Source organism: Barbus barbus (assembly GCF_936440315.1).
Source record: "Barbus barbus genome assembly, chromosome: 19".
In the NCBI taxonomy this organism is placed as follows: domain Eukaryota; kingdom Metazoa; phylum Chordata; class Actinopteri; order Cypriniformes; family Cyprinidae; genus Barbus; species Barbus barbus.
In genome coordinates, this window is record NC_136747.1 from 1,487,315 (window position 1) to 1,507,053 (window position 19,739).

Here is a 19,739-nt window from a genome sequence, read left to right on the forward strand (position 1 = left end):
CAATGACTAGATTACTTCAAACTGACGGACGTTTAGACCCAGAGAAGCAGTCCAGATCAGAATTTGGGAGGCATGCAGAGTTTTCCATCACCGTAAAACTCCTTCAACCCCAAAGGGCCACAGATTTCCTACGTGCAGTCTGACATGAGTCTCCACTCTCCGGTATTACGCGGGGATCGCTTACAGTGAGGAACAGAAGCATGGCCCAAACAAGAATATGTCTAGTCGTGTTTTTCAGTACTGCCTATCTTTTCTGTACTGTGCAGGCTCAGTATGAGAAATACAGCTTCAAAAGCTTTCCAGCGAACGACCTCATGCCGCTGGAGTCTGCGTACGGACACGCGTTAGAGATGTACGAAGCTCAGGACTGGAAGCAGAGCGCTAAATATCTGGAGCTGAGCCTGCGGCTTCACCGGCTGCTGAAGGACAGCGAAGCGCACTGCAGTCAGAGCTGCAGCCCCGTGGGCCGGGAACATGAGCAGAACAACACGGAAACTACCCTCTTCATCATGGGGCACATCATAATGCGAGCTGCATGCCTGAAAAAGTGCAAAACAAACTTTCCCGTGTTTTCTAAATCATATCCTAAGCGAGAGACTTTGGGTGCTTTCGAACAGAGGATACCCTACCGGTACCTTCAGTACGTCTATTACCAGGTAAGAGACCAAGTTCATGGATTTGCGATAAGCCAGAACGCTATACTACGTTAACTGTCCACTGAAAATGCTAATGAACGATGGATGGACATTGTAAACCCTTTTCCTATTGCCGTAATCACTTGTAATAACCACAGCCTACTTGTTTAGATGAAATTTGCTCTATAAACAGTAATGCATTTGTGATTGTGTCTGAATCGGTGCGTTTCATTGGTCCAGTCAGCTGCACATGCCACGTCCACGCACGAGCGCCTCGTAATCTCAAGACAACCGCGCTGTAAAGGTGTAACATCTGCTTAACGCCAAAACATTTACTTCAGTTAATTATTGTCGTGAATGTAGTAACCGTTTATAAGATTTAGGATGGCTGGATGAGGATTCACAACCACTGGCGAGAAAAGTAATGCTAAATAAAGCGACAGAAAACTTTAAGATCATATCAGACTTTTGCTCGAGTCTCCTGCTTCTCAAACTTCTAAAAAAAAACTCCCAATATGATATACTTTAACATTTTAGACGAGATTTCATCATCATTAAACATTTCTGCCAAATATTATGTATTAATAATCAAATTAGTTTTGGATTGGATTGAGTCATAAGCCATTGAATGTGCCTTTCAGCAAGGAAAGCTCCAGTATTACTGTTCCTGTAAATCAGTTTTGATAAGGGCACTGAGTAGATTACTATTTCCAAGAACAAATGATGTGCCCAATGCACATAAACTGTATGGTTCTATTGTCTTATTGTGTCAACAAGAGTAGCATTAACCATATTTTTGCATAATTTTAATCTTATAAAGGCTTTTTTATTTTATTTTGTGCCTTTCAAGTACTTGACTTGGTGCATACTTTATAAAGTTGTTGAACTCTCTTCTAAAGCCTTAAAAGAGGCAAATATGAGACCCCCAGAGTCTTTAGTTTAGGAGAAAATCTGAGCACCGTGTGTAATATTGTTGAGATGCATTCTGAACTTTAGAGGAGACAAATGTGCTGTAGACTCATTGGAATTACATGCCTTTATCTACATTTCTGCAAAACTCAAAAAACCTAACTATAAATATGATTTGCTGCAGTTACCAGTTGTAATGAACACTAAAACTCACTCAACTTTTCTCCTTTCCACACAAAGTGTCATTTATATGGCCAGAGTATTGAATAAGAAAGCTTAATTTTACACAATTCATTGCACAATATTGTGTTATGATTTGAAAACTATTTTACATGGTGCTGCATTAAACAAAAAAGATCCCTTTGAACGTTAGCATCACATACAACTTCACCTTTGATTAACAGCCAGAGAAGAGCTTGACCTTGTCACAAAATGGCTCGGCCCAGAATCATCTCTCCAAGCCAAATGCATTATATCTGTTCCTGCGCACTTTTGCATTCGTTAAGGGTTAGCTTTGGTGCAGGGGGTATTTCATGATAGAACACTAACTTTTGGCAACACTCACCTTGACTTGAATTCTGAACAGCCGCAATATGTACCAGAAGCGACACAGCAATGCGTGCCTGTATCAGCCTAACCAAAACGTGTCATGTCATGGGTCACGTATTGAACGTGCATTTTAGTTCCACTCACATTTTACTTTTAATATGCCGTGAAACATTGGTATGTAAAATCGGTATTGCAGAAATGTCACCTCAAGCACAGATTTCCAATGAGCCTGGGATGCAAATGTGAAAGATCCAGAGTCTCCAGCTAAGGAGAAGAATCTGAGCACAATGTGTGATGTTGTGGAGATCTCTTCTAAAGCTTTAGAGGAGACAAATGTGAGACCGTGGAGTCAAAAAAGTCTGAGCACAGTGTGTGATGGTGATTATCTGCTAAAACGTTTAAGGAGACCATTAAGTTAGATTGAGATAGATATATATATATTTGTCTCAGGAGACAGGTGTGAGAAGCAGGAGATTCAAGCAAAAGTCTCCATTTGATATTAAAGTAACCTAATTTCTGTGTAGCGCAAACAATTGAGAATTGTTTCTTCTTTTCTCTGGGTAGTTTTAATCTCTTTCATCCACAGCATTCCAGTCAAACAATACTTGCAGTGTCATATTTGAAGTTATTTAGTGTAGACAGTGTTTTAAAGCACAATGTTAACACATGCAGAGGAAATCAGGACATTTATTTGCATGCATGCAAATGTACAAGACAAACTTTTCAATGCTAAACAAAGAAAGAAGAAATGTCATGCAACAACGAAGCACTGTTACACTATACATTTAAAAAGAGAATTTTGATCTTATACCTGAAATCTTACACTTATATGGGCCTAATCCCTTTATAGTGTATTTGGAAAATGTGCTGCATATACAAGGCAGGGCATTGAAGATCGATTGTATCTAGTAACCCTTGATATTCTGAAATGTGTAATACTATTTAAATGATAGTTTCTGAATTTACAGTAATAATAAAAAAAATACGCTTTGCAAATTAAACAAAACTTTTCTCCTAAAATGAAATGGATGACATCTGAAGACAAAGCTGATACCTAAATGAGATATAAGAAATATAATCCCCCTTTAGTGTCCTGAGCCTCTGTTAAAGCCATCACCTTATGGGCAGCAGATCAATGTCAAAGCACAGCTGCACCTCAGTCAGAATTGAGTCCCAGCTAAAGGTACTTTCCTGCTCCTGTTCCCTTCTCACCTCTCCCATTAATTCCTGTCTCTCCTCCTACTGTCCTGACCATTAATAAAAGTGAAAAAAGACAACTCCAGTGTAATCAGAAAAGAAAGAGAGCAACCTCAACATTTTTATTACAGTGCCTTGAAAGAGATCACAGCAAGTCAATAAAGAGATCATGTTTCTCGCAGCCCATTCTCATTTTGGACTCTTTCTCTTAAAACTTTCTCATGTCTCATTTGTGTCCCAAGTTATTTTAGGAGAAATATCTGAAATGCTAGACCATTTTTGCCTGTAAGACGTTCTTCTAGCCCACTCAGGGTCAACCAGTTCCCTGATTTCTTGCCCCTAGTTTCCTCCTCTTCTGCTCCTCCCTGACTTGCTGATGGTTCAAGGCCTACCTGCTTCCTTGTGCTCCCTGGTTCATCCGCTCAACTTGTTGTTTGTGTTTCCCATATTCTGTTATCTATATGTATATTGTGTAAATCTATATTTCATAAAGCACTATATAAATAAATGTGACTTGGCTATTCTATCAGTAACAAGGCACAACATGTAATTGAATCTGAGAAAGGCAATGGAGAGATCTCACCTGTGTGTCCTTCCTCTTATTTCACTAATGTTAATGAAATGAGCAAAACCATATTTAAACAAGGCAATCCAGACACTGAATTATCTTATGTTAATTGTGTCTAGATGAATGAGTTGGAGAGAGCGGTTTCGGCAGCACGCACGTATCTACAGCGAAACCCTGACGACCCCGTACTATCTAGGAGTCTTAACTACTATAAAAGCCTGTTTGACACGGAGGAGTACCTCATAGACCATGAGGAGAAGCCCTATGAGGTATTTACTCTCTCTAATTGTGTTTTTCTTTTTAACCTTATTTGTGAAAGGCACTTTTGTGAAATAACTAAATATGGATTCATATCGATCTTAGGCTTTATTCCTGAAGGCTGTAAAGCTGTATAATTCGGGGGATTTTAGCAGCAGTGCTCGAGACATGGAGCTGGCGGCTGCTGAGTATTTTATAACATTCAACACGTGTTTGATGTCCTGTGAGGGGTCATACGATGTGCAGGAGTTTAAAGACTTCTACCCCAGCCTAGCCGGTCAGTGATATCATGATGCATTCTCAGATTTGCTTCAAATAACTGTGAATATTAGAAATCTATCCTAACTAACATAAGCCTGGTTCAAATGCAAATAGCTTGGTAAACATAAGAAGTTCATCAATGATCTGACATAGGAAGTCTAGTACCATCATAGGTTGTTGAGGGTTTTTTTAAGTACAGTAGCCCATAAATGCAATGTGTTCTCTCTCTCTCTCTCTCTTTTCTCCCCCAGATTTCTATTTTGAAGTAATGAAGTGTAAAGTAAAATGTGAGGAAAAATTTATTCCAAATGTTGGTGGTTTCTTTGTGGAGAAATTTGTTGCCACCATGTACCACTACATGCAGTTTGCTTATTACAAATGTAAGTAACAGAAACACACACACACGCAACAAAAATAGTTAATTGTCTTCTGTCAGCAGTAAACACAAGAAATACTACATTCTGCCCATATTTCATATCAATTAGTACATTTTGGTATAATGATGTATTGTAAACAATATTAGGAGACATGCAAGGCTCTCAGTATCTCACATAAATAGTTTCCAGTTCTTGTAAACATCTAGAGGTATTGGCATGATACACTGTAGACGCAGAACTGTGTGTCATTCAAAACTGATAGGACATGAAATAAGATACTAAGATTGTTTTACTGTTTACTACACTGTAAAAAGTAAAGTTTCAACTTAAAATCATTTGTTACCTTGCTGACTAAAGATTTTAAGTTTAGTCAACTTGAAATTTTATGTAAGTGACAACTTGGATATTTAAGTTGACTAAACTCATTGGGGTAACAAGTCATTTTAAGTTGAAACCTTTTTTTTTTTTTACAGTGTATTCTGATAAAATAACATGCTCACAAGATATTTACAGTGTAATAGACTTGTTGCACTTGACCACTTCATGCATTTTCACTGATCGAATAGCAAACCTCCTGAAATCCCATTTCAGGAGGTGATTTGAGAGCCATTTTACATGTGACTCGGCCACATGTGAACTTGGTGTAAAAGTGACATGTACTCTATAAATCTTACTGCTCCCGAAAAGGCAAAAATAACAGTTTGGCACTGCTGTAACTACACCTGGTAGCTACAGTACATACCTTGGTGTAATTGCGGAGATGAGTGTGTCTCTTCAGTAAGCAGACACACTAACTAGTGCAAATGAAGTTAAAGATTAGTGTTGCTGCCTGAAGTATGACACCCATTCATGCTCATTAAAAGGGATAAGAACTATTTATTATCCCACCAGTGCTCTCTCTCCGATTGTGATATTTGATTTTGAAAATGCTGATAAAATGCTAATGATAAAATGCAGCACATAACATCTGTTAGCATATACAGTGTTATAACATCATAGCATTGTATATGCTATCAACATTTGTGAAATGAAGTCCACAAATCCAGTTTGTTAAAACACATTTATGTGGTCAGGTGTGAATGGAATGTTCAAACTCAGTCAGATAGCAATCCAATCACAGTGATAGACCAAAAGGTTTTCATCAAAACAATAACTTTAGAAATGCTTTTTATTAATTTGTCCTTCTAGTAAATGATGTGCGAAATGCAGCACCGTGTGCAGCAAGCTATATGCTGTTCGATGCAAACGATCAAGTGATGCAGCAGAACATGGCCTACTACAGATTCTACAGACAACAGTGGGGACTGCAGGACGAGCATTTCAAACCACGACCAGTAAGTACAAACATGCACACGCGCGCGCACACACACACGCGCACACACACACACGTGCACACACACACACACATACACGTGCACACACACACAAATGCAGAAACGCACACACACACGCTCGTGCAGAAACACCCACACCTGCAGAAACACGCACACACACACACACACACACACACATACATGTACACACACACACACACACATGCAGAAACACACACGCATACACACACACATACACGTATATCATGAACTTACCAAAATTACAAACATGTAGTAATGTTAATGCTTCTGATGCTCAACAGTTTCCCCATAACAGTACTGGAGTAGCATACATTTTTGTTGTTGTTTCTCTTGGCAATGGAATCAAATCCATGTCACATATATTTAAGTACTGTAAAAGAAGAACGTTTCACAAAAATTATTGAGCAAAAAAAACTAAAGTTTTGCAAACAAAAACAATGAATCACAAAATGTAAATAAAATGGAGAACAAAATAGTTATAATTAATTGCAAAACTCGGTGACTGCTGTAAAAGAAGCTTAAGAACTTTGATCCTTTTTGATCTCTTTAACAGATTTTTTTAGCAGCAATAATTATATGGGATTACCAGATGAATGTACATTAGCAGCAAGCATTGTATAAGATACCTAGCAGAGAGATAATGGGGGATATGAGCTTTATAAAACAACAGGTTTTGAAATATAAAAGACAAAGCAAATGCACATTTGTTGCAATCATTCTACTTTTTATTTATTATCCAGTCTATTTCAAATGACATAATTGTAACATCTGTTCATTTATATTTTGCATAGTGTGTCGTTTACAAATGTCATAAACAATTGTTCTTTTGCAATACTTCTCTGTTTTGTAAATAAACACAGCAAAAAGAGAAGCATCCTCTCACATTCAACTGCTTTTGTTTTGTCAATATCAAAAGTAGCAGCCCGTATCTATCTGGTGTGGCCACCAAGTGCTTTCAGTACAACAGTGCTTCTCATCCTCATGGACTGAACAAGATTTGCTATTTCTTGCTATGAGACGTTACCCCACTAATCCAGCAAGGCTCTTATAAGTCTGGCGATTGTTTATGGTTCATAGAACAAAAAACATAGTTTTAACCCTTCCTAATAAATATCTGTAAAGCTTATTTGGATTTTACAAAATTATCTTTAAATATATATATATATATATATAGTATCCTGAAAAAGGGACATTTCTTTTTATTTTTTTATTTTTGGGGGGGCTGAGTTTATTTGTTGCATGGATTTGGTTCCATGCTTGGCTTCTTTTAACTCAAACTCCACACAAGTCATCCTCAACAAATCCACACATCCTCACGTAGAAACTATTGATAAAGGTATCTTTTCTATGTTTTTATAGAATAGCTCAGTTTTTACACCTACTGTTTTAACATTTCTGTCTTTGTGTCCATACAGGAAGCTCTTAGATATTTCAATCAAACCACCAAACTGAGGGAACTTCTGGAGTTCGCACAGAATTATTTACAGACAGATGATGAGGTAAACCCCCTAAGTGTGTTATTTAATAGTTGAGTAGAGTAACTGAATAAAATAAAACTAAAATAATCAACTATATTTCTTGAAAGGTAAATGCAGTTGTGTGTTGGCCTGTGTCTCACTTAGTTTTATATTGATCTTGGATTGACTTTTCCAAGCTAGTCAAACAAAGATACAGTACACACACACACACACACACACACACACGCGGCTTGAATTGTCAAATAGGAACCTTTTAAAGGCAGAGTGAAGTAGTTATGATTTTCACATTGTGCATGTCTAATTAGCAGTGTTTTTTCCTCATCTCTGTTAGCTTGCAACATATATCTATTAGTTAACATCACATAATACATGTTCTAACTAGAGTTAAGCCAGTGGTAGCCCAGGCACACAGACCACTGCAAAATGATCAGTCTCTCTGATCTTCGTATTTATAGGTATGTGTTTGAGTAAAATTAACATTTTTGTTTTATTCTATAAACTGCTGACAACATGTCTCCTAAATTCCAAATAAGCATATTGTTATTTAGAGCATTTATTTGCAGAAAATGACAACTGGTCAAAATAACAAAAAAGATGGTGTTTTCAGACCTCAAATAATGCAAAGAAAGCAAGTCTATATTCAACACTATTTTAAACGACACAATACTAATGTGTTAACTTGTAGGAAGAGTTCAGAAATCAATATTGGGTGGAATAACCCTGATTTTTATGCATCTTGGCATGCTCTCCACCAGTCTTTCACATTGCTGTTGGGTGCTGTTGTGCCACTCTTGGCACATAAATTCAAGCAGCTCAGCTTTGTTTGATGGCTTGTGACCATCCATCTTCCACATCACATTCAAGAGGTTTTAAATGGAGTTCACGTCTGAAGATTGGGCTGGCCATGACAGGGTCTTGATCTGGTGCTCCTCCATCTACACCTTGATTGACCTGGCTGTGTGGCATGGAGCATCGTCCTGCTTGAAAAAACAATCCACAGAGTTAGGGAATATTGTCAGAGCAGAAGGAAGCAAGTTGTCTTCCAGGCTTGATTTATTTGCCCTCCACAAAGACAAATATACCTGATTCGTCCCCCAGATCATCACCAATCCTCCACCAAATTTCACAGTGGGTGCGAGACACTGTGGCTTGTAGGCATCTCCAGGTCTCTGTCTAACCATTAGATGACCAGGTGTTGGGCAAAGCTGAAAACCGGACACATCAGAGAAGATGACCTTACTCCAGTCCACTATGGTCTAGTCTTTATGGTGTTTTGCAAACCTCAGCTTGCTCTTCTTTGCTTCTCATTCATGAAGGGCTTTTTCTAGCTTTGCACGACTTCAGCCCTGCCCTAGGAGCCTGTTTCGATCCATATTCACTGTGCACTTCATCCCAGCTGCCATTCTTTTTGTAGGTCCCTTTACGTCCCCTACGGTTGTTGAGTGACATTCAAATGAGTTGGCGGTCATTCCGGTCAGTGGAGAGTCATTTTTGTAGCTTTGTTGTCCCCAGTGTCTGCAGCTTGACCTTTGAACCGCTGTCTTTGAAATTTTAAACCTGATGCTCACTGTATCCCTCTGCCAGTAAAGCCAGAATGAAACCGTTATTTTCCTCACTCAAAACTTTTCTTTTCATCTCTTTTGGCATGGTTAATAGTTATTATTTGATTCCAATTGTTCTCTACTAGCACTGTTTTTGGCATCCATCTGGTCCTATTGCAAGAGAATAGTGATGACCACAGCGGTGGTTTTTATAATATTATTAAATAAAACTTGGTTGAGATGATCACCTAATCGGGATTTCATTAAGCAAAATAAGGTGTGCCTGTGTTGGAATTGAACAGATACTGGAATGGAATGGCTGCCATGCATGTAGAAATGCTAATTTAATACACAATTGAAGTGGTCTCTTAATTTCTTTTTTCCAGAGTTAAAACATGCAGGTTTGAATGGAACAACTAACTGGAAATGTCCAAGGATCAAAGGCATCACTTCCTTAAACCGGCTAATAGCTGTTAAAATTGCCAATAGGCAGACAAGTTTTTGAGTTTGTCCTATTGTCCTATTCATTAGACTGATAATATTACCATGTGGTTATTAACTGTGTGTTTGTCAACAGGATACTGTAAGTTCAGAGGAAGCAGCATCAGCTCTGTCGAGTCCTCCTGATGAAGAGTTTGAGGGAATTGGGGACTACGAGGAGTCTTTCCTGGCTGAATGGTGGCAGGAACCCAAAACTAAAGGAGATGCAGGAGAACCAGCTGAATAAGCACAAACCAAATCATATACTTTTATTTATACTGGTAGCCTGAGGGAGTCTTCATCTGGTGTCTTCCTCATCCCCTGCTGACTCTTCCCCCTTTTTCATTGGAGAAGAAATTTGAACTGTATCCAGTCTAACTTTACTTTTAACTTGATCATTTGGAGCTTTTGTATAATTTTAATGCAAGAAGTTTTATAATAACAGTCTCTCATCCAGATTTTGTTGAGTTTAGATGAGCTCATTGAAACTGGAGATACATCACCAATCTAAACTCTGCTTAACAAAATCAGGTTTGTGTTGGGAATAGTATTTTTACCTGTTTTTATGTCTTTTCTTCCCTCCCATGCATTTCATGATGTGTTATCTAAAATATTTTTGTTGATATGAAATATATCTGCATCTTTTGACATGCAATCTATTCTGACTCACATATAGCTGTTTTCATTTCAGGCTAGAGAGTTGCTGACACTGGCTTATTTTCTGTTGTTTTTAGGTTTTACTTTGAATGATAAGGAAGATTATACATTAAAATAATGTGTAAATACACTTGATGGGACAGTCTCATGTTTGAACATTGATTCTCTGCAGTTATAATATTAATTTAATGACAGTGTATTTCCTGTGCTTTGAATCCCTTTCTGTTCATCTCTGGAAAGCAAATAGAACAGAAAAATAACAGAATCAATGATGCAGGCTTCATCAAATATGAGACAAAATTTCAATTCTGCTGCAGCAGCTTAAAAAATAAAACATTGTGCCATTATTCAGCTCATTTATTTAGTGTTGGTTCAGATTGGTTTAATAGCTGTGTAAAGTTATGAAACAAGTTCAATTTAGCTATGAGTAGCACAAAAAGAAGACAGTTTAAATAGTGTTCACCAAGTACTTTACGGAAGTGGAGCAATGAATCCATGGGTCTCAAGACAAAAAACAAAAACAATCAAAAGCAATTATTTCAATTATTCTTTGTTGTGCTCTTCCTTTGTAAATTTAAAATGAGGTATTTTTGTTGTTATCTGTCAATACAGCACTTCCTGTAACAACTGATATAAACCTGTAGAAATGTATTGGTGGCCTAATCAACATTTTGTCACCTACCCTGGTGTGATTACTCTCGGTCACCCCTTGTTAGATTTGCTCTCCACAGACCACATCTCCTGTGTTTCAAGTTATTTTAATATTCTTCTCATCAAGTCACCTTTATTTGTATGGTGCTTTATACAATGCAGTTCCCTTTCAAGGAATATGTATAAACACTGTAATCTTGATTAGCTACGGCAGTCATTTGACATCACTGACATGCCAGCATACTATGAAAGGTGCAAAATCATCAGCTTTTCTTCAGGAAGATACCTTCATCACATTACAGGTGATGACAAACATGCTTTGTGTGTTATTCATTTGGGACAGATTTGGAAGTGGGTTTCATCCTCGAATTGTTCTGTTGCCCCCCTCCAGTATTATAAGCAGGAGGTGAGAGATCTTACACTCTTCTGCAGGGTTAACAAGGAACGAGTTAAAGACAGAATAGAATATGGATGTCGAGTTTGTTTTCCTCTTCAGCATTTTTGTTTGAGGTGGCTGTACGATGACAGCACGATGAAAAGTATGGTTCTTTAAAGAACCTTTGACTGATTCAGAAGCTGTGTGTTGCTCAGAGAAGCACAGCAGTTCTGCTTCGTTTATAACTCAATAGAGAAACTCAATAATTTTCAATAGAGAAATAGAGTGAAAGCATCGTTATTGAGAATGCTGTGTCTAAAATGTCATTTAATATTAACTTATTGTTTTTTGAACTGCATTTACAAATGTGCTGATATTAGGAAGAACAGGGGGCTGTTCCATAAAAGACGCTAAGAAAACCGGGGATTAAAGTCCAAAACTGACTTGAAATAACCTAACAAATCAATCGGGACTAAAGCGGTTCCATAAACGACAATTCAAGTTCACGCAATCTGACTAATGCTATCCAGGTTCAGTGAGTCAGGATAATGTGACGTACACGCTTATTCTGAAGCAGCCCTTAATGTCGATCATGGATCAAATCGATCCACCATAGCAAACAGCGAATATTTGTGCTGATTAACGCATTTGAAACATTGTGTTTTCCTCAGTGCATAACTGATACGTCACAGGTATATTTTTTACATCTGTAAATGTCAGAAAGCCATGCAAATATATCCATTTAGCTGTCAGGAGTGGGCGGGGCTTATGCGAGAGAACGAGCGCTGCGGCGCGCATGCGCGCTACACACACAGAGCAGAATAGAATACTAGCGCAAGAATTCTGAATAAAATATACATTCTGCTAAAATATTTGTTGTTGGACATTAAATGTGACGCATAGAATTTTACTACATATAAGTGTATTTTTATGATAGCAGCAACTGTTAATCACTAGCTCAAATGAGTTAAATGTGTGTTCCTCTTATCAGTTAAAATGTACTCTGATTTCTATTATAAATTTACATTTTTAATTCAGTGATTTTTAACTTTTGATTGTGTTTTTATGCTTTAATGCTTTAAAGAGCCATTTTAGATTGTAATGTTTTAATGTTCTAATAACCATAAAAGGTACAGCTGTCATAAATTCAGAGAGAAAGGCTGCATGGCTAGAAACTTCTGATCAACTGATGCACAAGTAGCAACTATGTGGAGCAAAAATGTGGAGAAAAAAGGGAACTGCAATGATCCCAAGCATACAGCCTCATCTGTAAAGCATGGTGGAGGTGGTGTCATGGCATGGGCATGCATGGCTGTCTCTGGAACAGGCCCTCTCAACTTTACTGATGACTTAATGTATGATGACAGCAGCAGAATGAATTTGGAAGGGTACAAAACCATCTTGCCTTCCAGTATTCAAGAAAATGCCACCAGATTCACTGGGAAGTGCTTCATATTGCATCAGGACAATGACCCAAAACACCCTGCCAGTTCAGTCAAGGAGTTTATAAGGGCAAAGAAATGGAAAGTCTTAGATTGCCCAAGTCAATCTCCAGATTGCTGTTCTTTTTATTTGGTAAAACATGTATGTGTTGAAACGGCTAATAATAAAATGTGACATTCTGTAGTTTTGTCTCATATTCAACTTTTAATCATATTTGTAAATGTCTTGACTCCACAGCCAACAGAGCAATGTTGTCTTTACTGTTCCAATACTTATGGAGGGCACTGTATAATGAATGTGATCTTAAAGTGCACACTTTGAGCTTTAATTTTAATAAAAAAAGAATGTACTGGTGAGCTCAGAAACATAAAAAGACCTGGACGTCCACGGAGGACAACAGTGGTGATGATTGGAGAATCCTCTCTGTGGTAAAGAAAAACCCTTTCACAACATCCAGACAAGAGAAGAACACTCTCCAGGAGGCAGACGTGTCTAAAATCAAGAGAAGACTTCACCATAGCAAATACAGAGGCTTCAACACAAGCTGCAAACAAGGTCAGATTGGACTTCGACAAAAACCATCTAAAGAAAGCCAGAGTACCTCTGTAAAAGCATTCTTTGGACAGCTGAAAATAAGATCAACCTGTTCCAGAATGACGGGAAGAAAAAAGTCTGGAGAAGGCATGAAACAGCTCATGATCCAAAGCACACAACATCATCTGTGAAACATGGAGCAGTGTGATGCATGAGCTGCATGGCTTCCAGTGGTGTTTAGTGATGATGAGACAGAAGACAGAAGCAGCTGGATCAATTCTGAAGTCTATAGTGATATACTCTCAGCCCAGATTCAGTAAAAGTTTATTGGGCGGTGCTTCAGAGTACAAATGGACAATGACGCAAAACATACAGCGAAAGCAACCGAGCAGTTTTTGAAGGTAAAAAGTGGAATATTCTGCAATGGCCGAGTCAATCTCCTGATCTCAACCCAATTGAGCAGCATTTCACTCGCTGAAGACAAAACTAAAGGCAGAAAGAGCCACAAACAAACAACAACTGAAGTCAGCTGCACAAGGCCTGCAAAGCATCACAAAGAAGTCTCTGATGTCCATGAGTTCAGACTTAAGGCAGTCATTGCCTGCAAAGAATTCAACAAAATATTAAAAATAAACTTTATATTTATGATTATATTTATTTGTCCCCCCCCCCTTACATTGTGGGGAAAAAAATTTTTATACTGTGTATAAAAATGGTTGTAATTTCTAAGGTCTTTTTGTTATATTTTTGTTCAAACCCCTTGGATTAAAGCTTAAAATCTGCACTTCAATTTCATCTTGATTGTTGCATTTTAATTCTATTCTGGTAGCATACAGATAATGAAAATTGTGTCAGTGTCCAAATTTACCTAACTGTATATTTTTATTTTATTCATTTTATTAAAAAAATGCTGTTTCAGATTTATCCAGATTAATGTGGAAGTAGCCTAATAATTACACGAATAAATCAATATAACAGAGGTATACTTTTTTATGACAAACAGGATTGAAAGTGAGCAAACTCTAGTTAGTAGTTAGAAAATACAATATATATATATATATATATATATATATATATATATATATAAAGCTTAGATGGGATGTGGAGTTACACACTAACGCAGGAAAAGAGATTCCTGAATAATTATATTTTATGGTGAATAGTGTCAGAGAGCAGGGAGAGGTAACATTGTATTTTATTTTTCAGTTGTTCAGCTAGATTTTATTTTTGTTTAAATGATGTTTTTGAAGTACCTGAACACACCTCTGTGACGTCATGACCGTGATTCGGTAAGAGCTCGTGCAGTGAATGAGATGAGCTCGTGAACCTGCTCGGCTGTGAGAGGTAAGAGTCAACTAAACATCCGTGCACACAACTATGTTTTCAGTCTCTATATTATGAGTCGTGGAGCATCGGTTTATGTGTTTTCGGTTCGGATTTTGTCATAAATCTGTCGGTACATGATTAATGGGCTGATTTGTTGTATTTAATGAATACTGAAGCCCAATTAACCATCCATATTTTAGCTTTGGTATATTTGAAAGAGCTCTGCGTGTCACTGCGGTTAAATGAGGGCATCTAACTCGTTACATTTTATAACAAATCGAAACGGTGTAAATCAGAAGATTATAGTCATGTGATGAATCTAATGATAATAGCCTGTCTTCAAGTCTCTGTACACGGTGTCAAATGATTTAGTTGTTTTATGTATCGTATTTTAGAGACATCTGCGTGTATTATGGGTTTTTAATAAGAGCATGCCAATAGACGGTAAACTCCTGTGCAGCGTGTGTGTGTGTGTGTGTGTGTGTGTGATGTGCAGTGAAACTCTTAAACCTGAACTCATCTGAGCGGTCTGCTCACATTCCACACACACTCATCAGACCAGTCACGCCAAACACATAATTTTATTTAAATTTTTTAAATATTCAGTTAATGAATGGAGCATTCAGAATCAATCTCAGTGGTCTTTTCATGATCACATTGCAGTTGTGCTGTTTCTTCACCATTTCAGTGTCATTGTGAAGAAGTGCGACAGCAGCTTTCTGATCAGTCACCGGTGAACCCCGCAAACAGTTCAAATAGTTTAAGAGAAACAACTTTTTTTCTTCCTTCCTGAACCTGTTTGTTCACATTGCTCGAATTCATTGTCAAAGACTCGCCGAGGTTAAACAGGCCTACAATAAGTTTAGTTTGCATACAGTTCATTTTGTCATTTTAAACCGATTCGATGTTGGCCTCATTTTGAGCTTTGTTTCTACTTCACAGCATTCTAGCATAAATGTTTAATCTCTTTCTTATCGTCCTTTAGATGTTTTGCTAGATTAGCTGAACTGTGTGTGTGTGTGTGTGTGTGTGTGTGTGTGTGTGTGGGGGATGGGGGAGTTTCAAAACAGTTTTAATTTAAAACAATTCAAAATTTAAAACTATTCGAAATCTTGGAAGGTTATGTATTAGGAAATGCATTTTCAAATGTATCACTGACTTATTTCACTTTCCTCCATGGAGCCTATGGCAGCCCATAGAATCACATGACAGAACAATAATGAAAGTATTAATAGATTTAACAGGTGCCTTTGCATCATTAGCATTTGACCACCATTTAATAAATATTAAAGTGATATTATTCCCTTAACATATGTATATTTTTATATACACAAATGTAATTTAAAAAAGAGATAAATGCGTCTGAAATGTATTCTAAATGTTTTTTACTGAATCCTTTAATTCTGAAGCTTCTGAGTTTTTATAAGATCCTTTCCACTCATTTCCACTAATGTGTATGTTTGTGTAATGCATCTCAGAGCATATGTTATTTGATGGAAGCATCCAACCTGGAATAGACTGACTTCTAAACATTTACTGACTGCATCAATGGCTGACTACGGACATCCTCTGGGTAGCAGCCAATCAGTGAGTGCTCTGGATAAATCAGTGCTCATCTCTGCTGTTAAACCCACTCACTCCCGTAATGGCAGCACAGGATCTTCACGCCACTCACGACAGGTCAGTGAACAGCTCTCGGTATTTGTTCTGGTTCTTAACATCTGAATTGTTTCTTTTCCTCTCAAAAACAAATGAATTATCATAACTTTCTTTTCTTTTTTTTTTCTCCCAATACAGAACTCCAGGGATTGGGAAGTAATATCAGATGCAGACTGTTCTGCACGTGTCGCAGGAACGAGTATGGCCAATAACACTGTTCCTGGCATTTGTGAGGGATTCCTCATGAAAAAGCGCAAGTATCCTCTCCAGGGCTGGCATAAGGTGAGTTGCATTGAGGAAATATGCATGGAAAATGACCACCATGACTTCTGGTGACCTGTCCCAATGCAATATTTTTCTCCTTTAGAGATATTTTGTATTGGATAAGGGGACTCTCATATATTCAAAGACTCAACAGGATGTAAGTCAAATTAATATCACTTTTTGTAGTAATTAAATATCTGCTTCCAGTGTTTTCTGTTTCTGTAAGTGTAACTTCTCACATCCTCAGATTGTCAGAGGCAAGATTCTCGGAGCTTTAGATGTTAGTCTTGCGGTCATGTCTGTGAACCGGAAATCTAAGCGCATCGATCTCGATGCTGGCGACAGCTTGTACCATGTCAAGGTGTGTATGTGTATGACTAAGAATGTTATAGTAGTAGTGTTTGATATTGTAAATCATCACAGCTGCCCACGTTAGCCGAGTCAGAGTTAAATCCAGCTCAGCAATAAATCAAGAGACTGCTCAAATTGCCAGGCTGTACTCGAACCATTACAACAGTGCATTAATTATATGCTTCAAGAAAAACAATACATCAGTCTTTTAACAAAAATGTGCTGTTTTTATTTTGACTATCACAATTTAAATGACAAATTTTTGTAATATTTGCTTGCACAGAAATTCAGTATGATTTTCATTGTCAGGGTTATTTTTTTTTCTTCTCCATCAGCCGATTTGGAGCATTTAATTTAAATTAATTTACCAGCCATTCAGAACTTTTACTAGCCAAAACAAATAAACCAGATTATCAGAGTTGCAGTTTTTGATTTAAAAACTGTATTTATTATCTTTATTCTGCTGTTAGTTATGACATACAATCATTGTTTGCATATAAATCCAACCTGTTGCAAAATTCTCTGAAATGTACTATATTTGGAAATAAGGGAAATCAAATTTGTTAATTGGTTTACATGTTAAAGATTAGTGGACAGGCTGCCAATTAACAAGGTGATCATCTGTTTCCTAACAAACGTCACAAATAATCACCTCCATTGAAATGCATAAAGTCAACCTGAAAATCTTGTCTCCAAACATCACATAATTATACCCCAATAATAATAAAACAATTCCCATGAATTTTGCACCAGCAAAGTAACAGTAAATGTTTTTCAATGGAAGCAATATGGCATGTCGTAAAAAAAGCATTTATCACTAAGGGCTTGGAATGGGTTGAAAAAGTTACCTCTTGTCTCCTCAAAAAAAAAAAAAATCACATTTTAAAGATTTGGCAGTGTTCAATGTGGACCCTCTTTATGCTTTTCTTTATGCCTAGGTCATTTAACGTGAGAGGCCCCTCTTAGAAGAGTGGCTGTGATAGTGATGGCATGCAAAGTGATAGAATATAATTTAATCGTAGCACAATAAATTTGCTTGTGAAAAACTCTCTAATTGTAATGATTTGTTTGTGGGTGCATTGACTTGTCTTCTCCTTCCAGGCAAAGAGTGACGATATCTTCTACATCTGGCTGACCAAACTGACTGCCCATCGGCATTTCAAGAAAAACGAGGCTATAAACCTGCATTACGGGGTTCTTCAAGCCCTCTCGACAGGAACCAGCAGCACTTTGCCTGCCATGGCGAGTCTTGCACAGAGAAACCGAGTGATGGTGGGCATTTGTTCACCTTTAAATATGATTGCTTTAGACCATCTTTGTGTAACACTGTTAAATTTTCACTGCTTTAAATTTTTCCCCATTGAGCGGTTGTACATTTTTCTCTTCTCTAGATGCCACATTATCAGAGCTCAGTATCATTGGTTGGGTCAGAGATGCAGGGTTCCCCATCAGCCTCTTCGTCTCGAGGAAATACTAAAGTATCTGATTGGCTCAAACAGACTCAGGAAGCTGACTTGTGCCAGCAAGGTATGCACCTTCTAATACCTTTTAATTCAACATGAGTATATGGGGCCAGTGTGAGACATGCCTACTAATTCTTCAGTATGGCCTATCCAAATAATTTGGTAAACAAAATGATTCAAGTCAAAACTGTTTATGAGCATTAAAGTTAATCTGGTATTTCCAAATATTTGACCACTTGTGCACACATTTGTAAATTGCAGTTTCTGGTATACACTGGTGATAACAGTAGTCAGTAACAATAAAAATTGTGGTAGCAGAAAGGTTGTGAGAAACTTCAGTGTTTGCAATTACCATAAGCCTGCTGCTGAAGTGAGGATGGATAGATAGATTTCTTTTTTTTTTTTTTTATTAGCAAAGTAGCATCAAATGTTATTCAATGTAATGTTATTTGGACCATTTCTTAAAAAAAAAAAAACACGCAATTCCGAGCACAACTCCTTTCATTTCATATATAAAAGACTTCTTTTGAATGTGCTTCACTTCCTCTAACATTCAGCCTCTCATGCACAGAACTTGCCAGTTGTCAGCTGGACTTAGCTGAGCTCTCGAGTTTAATCCAAAAACTTCACTGGCATGAGGGTGGTCTTCCCATCACAAACACGGACCTTGAACATCGAATCAGCATGCAGGTGAGTCTGCTGTTGTAGATCTGACACAGAACGGACAGGACATATGTTGTCTTTGTGCAGCATAACACAAAGCAAATGTGAGAAGTAAAAGTGGTGATTTATTTTATGACCGTAGCAGTGTTAAATAGCAAAGAGGTAAACATGGTGCTTATTTTTTAGAATCTTAGTCTTCAGAAACCCAAAAAGAAGTCTGGAAAGATCTGGGGTCACTCCCGAACACTGTCAGGAGTCGAATCGCTTGGCTTTGTAAGTTCATAATGATATTCCTTGTTTGAGATTGAATACATTTGTCTAGTGCTGGGCAATGATTAATCGCATCCAAAAAAATTGTCTACATAATGTGTGTACGGTGTTTTGTTTTTTAAAAAATGGACCACACGTGATATAGTCAAGTCATTTTTATTTGTATAGCACTCACAATCCTTGTGTTTCAGTGCAGCCTAAATGTAAAAGTGTGTGGAAACCCTCCTGTGGCAAGGTTTCTTCAGCCATAACCTGTGCAAAACTCTGCATTTTTATTAATCTGATTAAGAGTTAATGTAGGATTATTTTCTAATAATATGTAACATTTTGGTTTAATGCCTTTGATTCCTAGGCCACCAGGAGTGGGTTTTTTCCCATTAAGTGGTCTTTTAATTTAATAAATTTTTCATATGAAAACATGTTCAAATCCATATGTATGCAGGTTTAGTGAATGAAGAACACAATTGGGTTGAA

At 37.5% G+C, this 19,739-nt stretch overlaps 2 protein-coding genes across 2 annotated transcripts in view; both read left to right on the forward strand.

Annotated features, from left to right (window-relative positions):
- Positions 1 to 89: 89 nt before the first annotated feature.
- p3h4 (prolyl 3-hydroxylase family member 4 (inactive)) lies at positions 90 to 10,914 on the forward strand. The gene is made up of 7 exons (XM_079442654.1): positions 90 to 656; positions 3,978 to 4,127; positions 4,222 to 4,393; positions 4,629 to 4,757; positions 5,943 to 6,088; positions 7,525 to 7,608; positions 9,706 to 10,914. The coding sequence occupies exons 1-7, from the start codon at positions 201 to 203 to the stop codon at positions 9,853 to 9,855; spliced, it is 1,287 nt and encodes a 428-aa protein (XP_079298780.1). The 5' UTR covers positions 90 to 200; the 3' UTR covers positions 9,856 to 10,914.
- A 3,638-nt stretch (positions 10,915 to 14,552) lies between these two features.
- LOC306885363 (oxysterol-binding protein-related protein 6-like) overlaps positions 14,553 to 19,739 on the forward strand; it is a 55,771-nt gene continuing 50,584 nt past the window's right edge. Inside the window, exons 1-9 of the mRNA XM_079441822.1 lie at positions 14,553 to 14,613; positions 16,074 to 16,275; positions 16,393 to 16,536; positions 16,622 to 16,675; positions 16,766 to 16,879; positions 17,971 to 18,141; positions 18,261 to 18,396; positions 18,904 to 19,022; positions 19,182 to 19,268. Of these exons, the coding sequence (XP_079297948.1) occupies positions 16,144 to 16,275; positions 16,393 to 16,536; positions 16,622 to 16,675; positions 16,766 to 16,879; positions 17,971 to 18,141; positions 18,261 to 18,396; positions 18,904 to 19,022; positions 19,182 to 19,268 (957 nt within the window). The 5' untranslated portion in view covers positions 14,553 to 14,613; positions 16,074 to 16,143. The remainder of the gene's footprint in view (positions 14,614 to 16,073; positions 16,276 to 16,392; positions 16,537 to 16,621; positions 16,676 to 16,765; positions 16,880 to 17,970; positions 18,142 to 18,260; positions 18,397 to 18,903; positions 19,023 to 19,181; positions 19,269 to 19,739) is intronic.

Excerpts from the sequence above, each read along its gene's own strand:
- p3h4 (XM_079442654.1), top strand. The coding sequence starts at position 201 with ATGGCCCAAACAAGAATATGTCTAGTCGTGTTTTTCAGTACTGCCTAT. Across the intron at positions 4,394-4,628 it reads CTTCTACCCCAGCCTAGCCG|ATTTCTATTTTGAAGTAATG; the intron begins GTCAGTGATATC and ends TTTCTCCCCCAG. Across the intron at positions 7,609-9,705 it reads ATTTACAGACAGATGATGAG|GATACTGTAAGTTCAGAGGA; the intron begins GTAAACCCCCTA and ends GTTTGTCAACAG.